The sequence below is a fragment of the Agelaius phoeniceus genome, chromosome 2 (genome assembly GCF_051311805.1).
Source record: "Agelaius phoeniceus isolate bAgePho1 chromosome 2, bAgePho1.hap1, whole genome shotgun sequence".
Taxonomy (NCBI): domain Eukaryota; kingdom Metazoa; phylum Chordata; class Aves; order Passeriformes; family Icteridae; genus Agelaius; species Agelaius phoeniceus.
The window spans coordinates 89,511,949-89,525,149 of record NC_135266.1 but is presented as its reverse complement, the minus strand read 5'-3'; the positions used below and the strand labels follow the sequence as shown (position 1 = coordinate 89,525,149).

Here is a 13,201-nt window from a genome sequence, read left to right as displayed (position 1 = left end):
TGATGTACAGTTGCCACTAACAAGGATTTGTCCAGGACTGAGGGGGAAAAATGATTGCATAGGAATCAGCTACAAGAAAATCACTGGAGGGTTTTCTCCAGTGTCTGCAGAGAATGCTTCAGACTGCCAGCATAATCTAGGAATAAAGAGAGAGCCTGTTTGTGAGCTGTGCCTGGGAATGTTTATCTTCCTATGTGGAAGAGACCAGGGAAGAACAAAAGGGGAGTTATTCCTCTATTAAGATATTTTATTCTATGCAGTACTTTTTGCTCAATAGCTTGTTTATAATGCTTTTAAGAGGCTTTTGACAGCACAATATTTCTTCTTCCTTAGAAAGATATTTCTTCTTAAATACACATACAAAGAGGAATATAGTTTTCCTCTGTCAGCTTTCTGGAACAATGCTACACCAGTTTCTACCTCCTTTACTTTTCATAGATATGCTTTCCTAGGCTGTTTCTAACAGACTTTTTTAACAATCTTCCAAGCCCTCTGAAAGGGCTGATCATGGGAATCCCTTATTATTCTGTGCCCATTAATTGAATTTTGACATTTAGATTTCTATGAAAGAGAACCTGTCGGGGGGGGGAAGCAGAATACTTCTTCAAGGCAGACTGGAGTGCAAAGGAGGAAAGACACCAAGGAATCCTATTTTGTCTTCCTCTGGTCACCACAACAAGTGATGGGTAGTAAGAAGTGAAAATACCTCGCTTTTCCAGTGATTCTATGCACCACAGTTAACATTAAGCCTCTGGAATTAACTGCTTTAACAATACTGTGAAGGACTGGCTACTCTTTCTTTAAAGATCCAGTGTTCCTTGTGTCTCCCTTCAGCCATCAGTCTCTAATGCCTTTTTTGTTCTATGTCAGGACTCGTACTGGCACCAAACATGATCTTATTCCCATTTCCTGTCTGAATGAGTTTCCCAATGCTGTTCAGATGGCAAAGGTGAGATTCATGCTTGCCTATTTTTCTTAAGGCCTCATTCTTCAAGTAATTTTCACCTCTGTCCTTCCATTTCTCTCTTTTTCTACTATTCACCTGTAGAACTGTTATATAGTTCCCTTTTACCCTTCTATTTTGCCTTCTTTTTTTTCTCTTCTAATTTTACCTCAAAATTTTTGCCTGAAGAGGCTCCTGTCAGATAATTATATACAGTGCCTACACTGTCATGCCTGCAACAAGCCAGGGCACATGATAATCACACTTCTGTTTCCCTGTCTCTCTCACTCAACAGCTACTGTGTGAGGATGTGAATGTTGAACGTTTCTTTCCTGTCCTCTATCCCAAGGTACAGTGTTCTGATATGCCTGTATATCACTTTTCCATCAAGGTCTGGCTAATGACATCCAGGTGACAATTTCTGTTTTCATTACCTCAGGCTTCGCAGCTTATTGTTGCATTTGATGAACACGTCATAAGCAATAACTTCAAATTTGGGGTCATCTACCAAAAACCTGGACAGGTAAGACCCATCGGATCCCATGGTACTTGGGGTAAAATGAAAAGAGTCAGTTTTCCTAGCTTAAAGGATGTAATAGCAAGGTCTACACTGTCCAGAAGCAATGGCATGGAGGCAGCAGTGTTTGTGCAGTGCTGTGGTTCCCTTGGCATGCCTGTTCCACCTGCAATGTCTCTGGCAGTACAGGCTTTGTGAATCTCTGAATCCTAACTCTAACCCTCCTGGCAGCTTGGGGCTGAGGCACAGGACCCCAGCACTATGGGGGACTCAGATCAGAAATGTATTCAAGCGGAGATGTTTGTTGATTGAACTGTCTATAGAAATGACTGCCTGTTCTTCGTACTCCTTGTGCTTCTTACTACTTCTGCTTTCCTTCTGTAGACAACTGAAGAAGAAGTCTTCAGTAACACAGTAGAGAGTCAGGGTTTCCTGGAATTCCTGGATTTCCTTGGTGACAAGATTCAGCTGCAGGATTTCCGTGGGTGCGTACACAGGGAAGCTGGAAAGCCGGATTAAGTTAGGGAACATCATGTGTTCAGGGTCTGTGACTCTGTTACAGCTCAGCTTCCAGAGAAGTGCTGTGTCTTCTGAATCCCAGTGCAGGCGAAGAAGCCCCAGATGCTTTTGTCAGCCACCATGTCTGGGAACTAGTTGGAGCTTAGGTTTCTGCTGGTATTTTTATTTAAAGGTCTCCTGCTATCTCAGTCTGACCCACAGCATCAGCAAAGAATAATTTTACTTGGCAGTGCAAATACAAGTTTGTTTCATAGTGGTATGGGGCAGTATTGTTTCAGGCTCTTTCTGTGAGGCATCCCATCCCTTCTGTAGTTCTAACATACAGAGTGTGTTTCTCAGAGGAATGCCAAAGAAGGTAGCTACTTTGAGGATCCCTGGTTTAACTTCATGGCTTTTAACAACCTGGTATGTTCACCAGCACAAACATGGTGCAGCTTCAGTCATCGCATTGGTTTGGGGAAGACTTGGTGCCTCACTAGCATTGATTTCCTAAAAATCACCTTTGATAGTCCTGATGTAGTACTGTTACTAATACTGTCTGTCTTCTCTCTGCTCTCTCATTCCTGCACTGCCTGACCTGTGGCGTGGTGTGGATTTGCTCAGGTTCCGGGGAGGCTTGGATGTTACCAGAGGTCAAACAGGCACCGAGTCAGTCTATACAAATTTCCGGGGGAAGGAGATCATGTTTCACGTGTCCACAAAGCTGCCCTTCACAGAGGGAGATTCCCAGCAGGTATCAGAAGGAGGAGTAAGGATTACAACAGCATGGCTGGGAGAGGAGGGCTATTTGAGGAAGGACTGCATAGAGGGGAGAATGACTGACTGTATAGTGTTGGGAATTATGGCTGGAGTAATGGCAAAAGTAGTGATGAGGGGTTTAGTGAACAGATGGTTTTGAGATATTAGGCAGACTGGTGTTTGAGGTCCCATCATACTGTTCTACTCTTTTTCACCTGCCTTCTCTCTTCATTATTTCTTTCCTCTCCAGCTTCAGCGGAAGCGTCACATTGGGAATGATATTGTAGCCATCATTTTCCAGGATGAAAGCACACCTTTTGTCCCTGATATGATTGCTTCTAATTTCCTTCATGCTTATGTGGTAGTTCAGCTCACTCATAGCACCACTGGGGACACTCTCTACAAGGTAACCAGGATCAATAGATTAGCCTGTACTGATTTTGGTCCTTGGTGTGGGAACTGGTTCTTCGGCCTTTGGGAGAGTTGCAGATTCAGCCAGATGTCATCCTGATTTCTTGAGTGTCTATACCTGAAAGCTGAGTTAAGTTGTATGCTTTTCTAAGTAGCTGATTAATTTCTGAAGCTTAAAGCTTTGGAATTGAAGCAGAGAGAATTCAGGTAAAAAATTTTGTTTACATCGCAGAGCATGAGCCACAGTTGATCAGACTTTGGGGGTTGTCTCGCTTACATTGCATAAGTCAGGTAAAATTCATGTTTGTATTGCCTGTGCAGCACAGCACAGTTCTTGCAACTTGCACTGCCTGAGGCTGCAGGTCAGATACAGCTGGTTAACCTGACTATGGAATCCAAGCCAGCTACACCTGCTTTTGGGGATTCCAGAGCTGATGCCCATCTGGCAGGGGTGTGTTACCTGTTAGGGCCTTCCAGCTGAAAGAAGCCCTGCTAGAGCCCAGATTAATTATCTGCAGCCTTTGGACACAGCTTGTTTCTCTCTCTGACGTGACTCTGTATGGATAGCTGTATAACTTTATGTTCAACTTTCAGTTATGCTGAGAGAGCAGAAAATATAAAAAAACCCTTGGATTTGTGATGGATTTTCAATTGTAGAAACATTTTAATCCAAGTGCCATGTGTTGTATTATGTGGGGATCTTGATATGGTGATGATAAATCCATATGCCTTGGAGGGCCATAGAACACCAAGAATATCAAAATTAGGACAGTATCCCCATCTCCTATTCCACCAAGAGGGTGTTGGTGGTGGAGCTGCCACCTTCCCTTGTTCCCTGTGCTTTGGGCAGCAAGGCTTTCATTACAAACCAGCTGGGGTTCCAGTCCTCCTCTTGCTCTCTGTTTTGTAGGGCACAAAAATTCATTGGACTTTTTAATGACAAGGAAAGAGCTGGGAAAACTTGCTATTTGTTGTGTGTCTTCCTGCCATTGTTTTCATCTTTGCCTGTCTGCAGTACTTTTTTTTTATTTGTTGTTGTTAGTGTAATAGGGCTGCTTCATTCCATAAAGAAGAAATCTTCCCAATAATCACCCTAGAGCCAATGCAGAGTTTTCTGTAAAGGCTTTTCTAAAGGGGCTTTAACTGATGCTGCCTTGAGAACATTGTAGTACACAAAAGACTGCCATTTGAAAGATTTCTTTGCCATCCCTTGTTCCATTTACTTAAGCTTTAGTGCATCCTGTTAAATTGGAGTATTAATGGAATTTATTTCACAGAATCAATTTTTGCAATCAGAAAACTAAAAGTGCAAAGCAGGATTTTAACTGGTAGATATCTATTAGGAGAGAGATGGAGGCTTTATAATTAGGGGAGGTGGCCTAAAATGTGAGAAGTCTTAATTAAATCCAGAGCCCATTTCCTTCTTCCTCTCAATAAACTCACACCTCTGAGTGGCTCTGTGACATTTATTTGTTGTTTTGACTCAGTTGTGGTTGTTATGGCATTGTTCCCTCTTGTATGAAAGGACAAATAATGCTCTTGTTTCATCTCAAACATGACAAAAAAAACCCTGTGAAATATTGTGAAGTACTGTATGTATTTGGTAAGATAGCTACATATAATTATGGGTAGGTGCTGTGAAGAAACAAGTGACCATGTAAAAACTGGACTGCATTACAGTTACTTCTTTAGACATTGGTATGTCAGGTGGGAGCATGCTAAAAATAAAACAAATGAAATCTATCTCTTACTGGGAAAATGCATTTGCATGTTTACCACCTGTGACTCCCAGAGGCAGTGGCACTGAGATACTCCCCTCAGGGTGCAGTGTATCTCCACCAAGGATTCTCTGTAAAAAAAAATAGGTCAGTACAACCACACTGACTATGGAATATTAATCCCAATATTTCTGGGGGGGACGTCCCTGGCCTCGTCTGGCCCTTGCTGCGGGACCAAAGGCGGCAGCTGTGGCGTTTTTCACCCCAGAGATACCTTTGGCCGGCTGGGTGCTGCAGCTGGGCACTTGGAACAAATCCAGGCAAAGTAGGAACTCAGTTTACCTTTGGTGGAAAAGGTTCAGGCGACGGTGAAGAGAAACAGGATTCTATCGAAGAGTTTTAATCCAGAGTTTTATTCCAGGATGACAGACCTCTGAATCTTGTAACAGCTCCCAACAGAATCCAGACCGCATGGTCCCATCTCCTTTTAAGCCTGGGGACAGGGGGAGGGAGGGGACAGGTGAGGGCCAACCAGGTGTGAGGAGGGGAAGGCTCAAGGGATAAAGACACTTGGACAGGCCAATGAGCCCGGACCTGAGGGGCATCTTTTGGACTTCTGCCAACCACACCATGACCCTGCTGGAATGTTAAGATTGATGGACAGATCTCAGCAGGAGGGCAAAGGGGGAGGGGAAAGGAGAGGTTGGCACACCTGGGGGGTTGGGATAGGTGAAACAGGGAATGGCATCGCACTGCAACAACTGACAAAGGTTCTTTAGTGGAGGTTAATCTTGTGGGCTGAATCGGAGCATTTTTTTGTTCCTAAATATACTGGTTATACTAGTTATTATTTAAAATATTTTTTAAATAGCAGTTCAGCTTTTTTTACTGCTCTTTACTTTGTGCACATCTAGCTGGCTGAGTTTCTGAGAGATAAATGAGCACATTCTTCCACTGAGTTCAGGAACAGAAGGATGCACAGGACACTATATTACATTCCTTTTTTATAAGTAAATTACTTAGGAGGAATCAGATCTATCATAGTAGTTTGATGGTCTCACTTGTATTCTGATACTCATTTTTTCCCCCTTATATTATTTCAGGTTTCAGTCACAGCCCGAGATGATGTCCCCTTCTTTGGACCACCGCTGCCAAATCCAGCCATATTTAAAAAGGTTTGTTTCTGTGGTCCAGTGTTAGTTGGCAGGGAACACACACTTGTGTTCTGAGTTGGTATTGTCAGTCTGGCTAGAGCACTTCGGAGGTCCAAAGAGTAGTAAGCAGAGCTTTTATAATCTGATATTTTTACTAGTGTTTTCATCTCCAGTTTAGTCTAGTCTTCATCTTGTCTTGTAGAGTGCAGAGTTTCGTGAATTCCTTCTGGTCAAGCTCATCAACGCCGAGTACAGCTGCTATCGAGCTGAGAAATTTGCTAAATTAGAGGTGGGTCTTTTACCTACCTGCTTCAATTAAAAATAATACTTATTATCAGAAAAAGAAAATAAAGTAAAATTTCTGACTTCTGGTTTTGTGTTGCTTAAGAAAGGAAGATGAAGTGTGATGTTATACTCAGCTATGGGATATTTCCTTCATATTTCTTAGCAGGTGTGATAGAATGTGAACGGGCACACTTTAATATAAAGATCTAATCCTCAAGTAAGGATGGGAATATGATGCACATATTTTGCGGGAGGAAATTCTGTATTAGCTGAAATTCAGTATTATGCGACAGGATGCATGCTGATATCACTGCTTTTTGGTTTAAGGTACCAAAATTCTGTTCCAGACTCTGCTGTTGCCTGATCTAGAAAAAAACATGTCTCTATTTCATCAGCTGTAAAGAAGTGTCCTTTATGATTTGCTTTAGACAGAGCTTGAAGGGTCTGGGTGCTAGTGCAATATATTCTGTAACTATGCAGTTAAAACCACTTGATACTCTTTAAAGTGATTTTCATGGGGTTTTGTTGTTGTCATTGTTGGTGTTTTGGGGTTTTTTGTTTGCTTCTTGGGGTTTTTTTTAAGAAGGATGGGAGACATTGAAAAAACAGGAAAAAAAATCTCTCAGCTCTCAATAAAAGCTGTTCTGATTCCCAATGTTGATGCAGGAAAGAACACGGAGTGCCCTTTTGGAGAGCCTTTTTGAGGAGCTGCAGCTTCGCAGCCGCAGCATGATGGGATTGCCTGTAGGGGAGGATGACAAGATAGAGAATGGCAGTGGGGGCTTCCTCGAGAACTTTAAGGTGAGCCTTTCTACAAACCTACAGTGTGGTCTAGAATTCCACACTGGCCCTTAGAAGCCAAACTCTTAATGCTTTGTGCTGGTGTCAAGTGTCAGATGTGATTTTATTCCATGACTTACAGAAGAAGGAGTCAGTGTTTGAAAGAGGAATTGTAATAACTAGGAGCAAGGGGCTTTCCATTCCTACAGCAGATCTCTTTCAATTCATTTTCATTATAACTGAAAGAATTGCAGGAGTCACTGCAAAAGTTTCTAACTTACCTCTGAGTGTACTGTCTAGAAAAACTGTGTTGCTTTCCTTACCCTCTAAAAGCCAGAGTTAATTTACCTTTTTCAATGTAGATGGCCTGTTAGGGGGTTTTTATTGTTGATTTTTTTAAAATAAACCAGGTGACAGAACTTTCTTTTAGAAGTGATAAAGATAATTGATGTGAGAAAGCAAAGGTTTTGTATGAATGGGAAAACTGAGTTTTGAACTGGTCATACAGAGAGAATCTTTATTGCTTTCCTATTTTATCTACTTGCCCTTTCCCACTTAATGTGGGAAGTGCCTTGCCACCTCTTTTATATAATAAGTTATCTCTCTGGAAAGAGAGATGTGTTACAAATAGCATTTCTTCAGATGACTTTATGGCTTTATATGGTGGGTAAATTAGAGTTATTAAAGTCTGTAAAACTAACCTGTTCACAAATAGGTTTGGTAGCTGTGTGCGTAGCTTTGGTCCGGATTATATGGATGCTTTGGTGAGGATTATTTTTTTACATACAAACTGCCTTTGCTGCTAACCATTAATTTTAACCCATCCATGTCTTACACTAATTTTTCCCAAAATGTCCTTTTATGACTTCTGGCACATGCTGGGATTTGCACATCATGTACACAGATGACATTTGTAAATGGCTGGAAAAGGCTGAGTTAAGTCAGAAAATGGCTTTTTTAAATGCTGCAGATTTTGATATGGCTGCTTTCCCATTGAAACCAGAACTGAAGTTCATATGAGACTGAACCTTACAGCCTTGAACAGGAGTTTGACTTTGTGTTTTAAAGCCTGTACTGGATAGGACTGCTCCGGGTGATGCTGTTTAATCCAGTGTGCAGGGATACTGGTAGGAAACCTCTATTCATTGCAATAGGAGAAGTGAAACTAGAGAATATACTTGATGAAGAGTTCTTCCCAGAACTCCATGAATCAGCTAGGATCAGTCTAAGGTGCTGCCTTCTAGGAGCTAGGATCTGTGTGGTTCTGGTGTCAGTCTGTCACAACTTCCCACTCAATCTGTGGTGCTTCTCACACTACCCTACCGTGTGCATGTCTATATGTGTATATCTGTGTTTGTCTGTTTCCCTGCCTCCCTCCTGTTCAGCGGGTGATCAGAGGCCGCAGCCAGAGCCTGGATACCATGGGGATATCCATGAGAAAGCAGCAGCCAGCCACCCTGCCCAGCCGCCCAGCTACAGCTGGCCTTGCCCTCAGCCAGAGTGTCGCCGAGGGCCCTAAGGCCATTGCTGCGGTAAGGTATTCGGGTGGGCTGTAAGAGAGAACCCGGCATACCTTTGTAACCACCCATACATTTCCTTTCCCTATTAGTTTGTCCTCTTGTCCCACTGTGAATCTTTTTGCTGTATCATCCCATTTCACAAGTGGTGACAGCATGTGTTGCAGTCTGTTTTGTCTGTGCCCATCTTTAGCCCCAGTTCATGAGTAAACTAGAGCTGAGATTGATGCAGACTGGGAGAAGAAAGCCAAACATGATTCTGCATCAGACATCCATCTCTGATATCCTGGATTAGATCCTGTATGGTGCCATGTGTTAAAAAATGCATGCACTGTGGTTTGGCTGGAATGATACTGTATTGTCATATGGCAAGACCTGAGAACATAAGGACCCTAGAACGGTTTAATTTTCTTTGATTTCACCAATCAGACTATTTTCTGTAATATAAACAGGCGCACAAGATATTCAAGGTGCTGTTTTGCTGTAAATAGAATTTGTATGTTGGGAACAAACAACAGAATTAATAAAGTTTGGGATGAGAAGAAGAATGAATATTTCTAGTCACTATCAAAGCCTTTCTTACTTGATAGGGATACTAAATATATGTGACCAATGAATTAAAAATCTATCACAAACCTTTCTAGAAAAGGATCCATCAGTTTCTGATACTGAAAATATGGTTACCTTGGCCAAAATGCATCCAGCTGGTTGTGGTCTCTGCATTAGTGATGTCAATACAGGCAAACTACAAAAACCCACCCATCTCTGAGTAAGCCAAGAAGGTGTCCTTCAGTGTGAAGATTTCTTGGTGACAGTTTACTTGGTTGTATGCATTCTTTATGTCAATACAACAAAGTCATAGCATACTAATGACTTGGGTTTGCTGCCTCCTTTTCTCCTTTAACTTCTGGTTTCTTTGTCTTTCTGGTTCTGCCTCTCCTCTCACCGTATGGGGATACCTCCCTTCCCAAGCCTGTTTCTCTGTATACTGGCTGTGTTCTGCCTTTGTTTCTTTATAACTCTGTCCCTTTCTCACACCACCTTTGTGAGCCCTGGCTGCTCTTGCTCGCTGACAGAAAGTACTCCTTGCACAGGTGGAGCTGAGTCTTGTATTGCAGTAAAGGAGAGGATCTGGACCCATGTTGCAAACTCTTCTCCTATGCTTTCAGCTCTCCACAGCTTTTCCTGTCTTGTTCCTCTCTTTTCTGTCATGTTTTCCTTTTTTCTAGTCTTTTGCCTTGCCTGGTAGGAGCCCATCACGTACTCGAGCCAGCCGCTTCCACGGGCGACGGAGTAGTGCCATTGGCATTGAAAACATACAGGAGGAGAAGAGGTATGAGCTGTGGGGAGATGAGACAAAGAGGGTAAAAAAACCAAGAGGAGATGAGAAAAGGAACATAGGCACATACAGGAAGAGGGGGAACCATCAGGAATGAGAACTAAAATGTAAATTGTTGGAATGGGAAGAAAAGAGTCTGATTATTGACTGATGGAGACATGGACAAATAACAGAAACAGACAAAATTAAAAGAGGGTGTTTGGAATTGGAGAGATTCAGTATTTAAGTAAGAATGGAGGAAATGCGTGGAGGAACATTATAAGATCACTCTTAAATATTGTGCGGTACTATCCAGGACTCATGAGTTTCCTGCTCTTCACTGACCACTTTTAGAAGCAAGTCAGATGAAAGGCTAGTATTTGGGAAGGGGATGCTTGGTTATTTATTTGTTTTGATGTTAAAATATTCAAATAGGCAAAACTGGTAACTTACAGGATTTATGAAAAAAAAGCTTTAAGAACAAATGACTAGTGTTTGAGTTAGATCATCTGAGAAATAATTATAATTTATGAATAATATATGGTTTCAAGGAGTGATTTGGCATATTTGACAGAATTATAACCATTCAAAAGTTGTCTACTGGTCACGAGAGATTATTTAGTTAAATTATACATTTCTCTCAGCTCTAGCTGAGACATCTTTTTAAGATTATATGGAGTCTCAAAAGTCACCTGAATGCTCTGGATCTAATATGCAGTTTTCCCAGTTGCAAGAATTCCAGGAAACAGCTTAAAGACTGGGTGCAAAAGGGGAAAAGTCATCTCTAAATTGGAAACTAGTTATTTTAGGAGGAAATTACTGCATTTTCCCTTCTTAATGAGGTGCCTATGACCTAATCCAAATAAAAATAGAACTTTTGAGAAAAATCTTCAGAGACAACTGCTCTGTAGTAGTCTAAGCTATCACAGTAGCCATAGCTTCTTACTACTTTAAATACTTTTGTACCTTAGGCAGCTGTGTCCTTCAGTCCATTACTCTGTCTACAACATCTGTTTCCATCCCCTTGAAGGATCTGTAAAACTTTCCTAGTACAGGGAAAACCCCTGGATTTATTTTCTTTTTTTTTTCCCCTGCTCTTTGCTTGGAGGGATCTGATGAACTAATTGGCTTATTTAGCTTTCCTTTTGCTTACTTAGATGTGAGGAACAGGGAGCCTTAGTTTGTATTTTCTGAAAGACTTTTTGGGTCATTCTTGAAGGTGCAGTTTCACTAGCAACTGCTCTAACAGTTCATTGTTATTGAAAGCAGATGTGATACTTCCCCTCTGTCCCTTTCATCTACCCAATCCTGACTATTCCTTGTGATGATTGCTCAGATCCCCAGTGGGCCTTTCATGGAACTGATTCAGCCCAGTAATCAAATAGAAAAAGTATCAACTTTCTTTCACTGGATTAATTGTCTGCCAGGTTCTGCCATGAACTGGCTCGTGGAGGAGTCTGATGTGTACCAGGACTGGTGGAAAGTGCACTCAGCAAGAATGAAGGAGGCTGGAGCATGCTCTCTTTCTGGGAACAGTGAGCTCAAAGTGTCACCTGTGACTTCACCCTGAAGCTGTAATTTAACAATATGCAGGCTTTGCTGACAGAGCTGACCCAGTCCATCCCCCTTGTTAGTTTGTTGTAGGAGTTTCAGGGGTTGTTTTAATTTTAGAGTTACTTTTTGTCCGGGTAATTTCCAGTCTCACAAACAATTGTATTAGCATAAGTGAGGGTATCAGAAACTGTGATGTGTGGGGCACAGGTAGGGTCAACTGACCAAGACAGCAGAGGAAGAACTTTGTGACAAACTCCATCACTGAAGCCCTAAGAAATCCCCCAAAATCCCTTCGTTTTCCTTTCTTTAATTAAATGTACCTCTCATTTCAGTTACTCACACAGACAACTTTCTTCAGTGGTATCTTGACAAGTCCTAGTAGCAATAACACTTTTGTAACCATCATCTTTACGCTCTCTATTAAATCCTGTAGCTTCTTAAGACCAGTGGAATGGGGAGGATAGAGGAAAAAGTTAAAAAAATAAAGGTGACTACTGAAATTAATTCAGGCCTTTATATCAATTCAAAAGGAGCTTAAAGTTGGCCATTTCCAGATGTCACATGTGACGTCAAAGGAGTCTACCCTTTTCAGCACAACTGTGTTTGCTTCCCTTTAACATGTATACAGGAGATACAGCTTTCTACTGTGTCTTGTAAAGGAGTGTTAGAGTAGATGGTAGTTAACTCTGGCCCTGGGGTATAGCTGGTTTCTCTTTTCTCCCAGCAGAGACACCACAGAGAGAATACAAAGGGTGTTGGATAGTCCAGGAACTTTCTTTGACCTGAAGTCTGATGGATCATCTAGTCCCAGCTCTCCAGAGTTCCCCAGCAGGAAGAGCAAGTGAGTTGAAAATAAGTTTTAGTATTTGAAAGATGCTCACTGTCTCTGGTATTGGCTTAAGTGTGGTGCATGTCTTGCTCTGTTGAAGGCTTTACTGAAATTGTCCACATCAGGCATTGTAGCATCTCAAAAGTTGGATGTCTGGCTGTGGCACAGTGATTCAGAGCCTGTCAGGAACTTGGCTTTCTTAAACAGACCGTGATGAAAGATTGGACCACGTGATTTTGGTTATATCTTTACTGTAATGTAAGCTTGCATCCAACAGGATACACAAAATCCTAGCTGTCCAATTACCCATGTTTACTCATGTGTATGTTTCCTCTATAGTTTGCTCTGGAGTGATTTTGGAGCTTCATGGAGAAGCTTGGACAAGGGTATGTTGGGTTGTACTCAAGTTCTGCCCCTTTAAGCAGGATTCATGCCGCTGCTCCCAACCAGCGTGAACTAACCTGTCTCCAGTCTCCCCAAAGTGTTACAGCAGGATTCCAGCACGGTCCCATGTGTTGCACCTATGTTTCATTGCTAAAGCACGCCATACCACACCCAGTGGTATGTGCAAAACACTTCATGCAGTAGTCTGCAAGTTAATTCTCCAGTTTCTGGTTGTCAAAAACTGGAAAAATGCAATTTCCTGGTAGTGGAGCTTTGCTGCTGCTAAGCTGTATTATACTGGGATGTGATCCTACCTAGAACACTTCAGGGAAACCATCCATTTACATTTCCAAGACCCCAGAACAGCCTGTCTTTAAATCAAAGGCTGCAGCTGACTTTCTGGAACATTTTACTACGCCTAATTTTTTTCAAGAGCTTGGATGAGACCTGTGGCAAGAAAGGTAGCAAGTACTTTGTATTAGGGTATTTCCCTTTCTCAGGACTGAGGAGATGCTTAAAAAATTTCAGGAAGTG

At 41.9% G+C, this 13,201-nt stretch overlaps 1 protein-coding gene across 11 annotated transcripts in view; it reads left to right on the top strand.

The window, feature by feature from the left end:
- LOC129134947 (rap1 GTPase-activating protein 1-like) overlaps positions 1-13,201 on the top strand; it is a 44,778-nt gene that overhangs the window by 21,515 nt on the left and 10,062 nt on the right. For 5 of the 11 annotated variants that reach the window (XM_077174175.1, XM_054654739.2, XM_077174172.1 and 2 more), the window contains exons 8-19: positions 871-949; positions 1,239-1,292; positions 1,383-1,466; positions 1,845-1,945; positions 2,583-2,712; positions 2,968-3,123; positions 5,950-6,021; positions 6,203-6,289; positions 6,952-7,086; positions 8,451-8,597; positions 9,812-9,915; positions 12,179-12,295. In XM_077174175.1, coding sequence (XP_077030290.1) covers positions 871-949; positions 1,239-1,292; positions 1,383-1,466; positions 1,845-1,945; positions 2,583-2,712; positions 2,968-3,123; positions 5,950-6,021; positions 6,203-6,289; positions 6,952-7,086; positions 8,451-8,597; positions 9,812-9,915; positions 12,179-12,295 — 1,266 coding nt within the window. Of the gene's footprint in view, positions 1-870; positions 950-1,238; positions 1,293-1,382; positions 1,467-1,844; positions 1,946-2,582; positions 2,713-2,967; positions 3,124-5,949; positions 6,022-6,202; positions 6,290-6,951; positions 7,087-8,450; positions 8,598-9,811; positions 9,916-12,178; positions 12,296-12,622; positions 12,670-13,201 lie in introns of all 11 variants that reach the window. The other 6 variants (XM_077174173.1, XM_077174178.1, XM_077174176.1 and 3 more) reach the window with 5 other exon arrangements.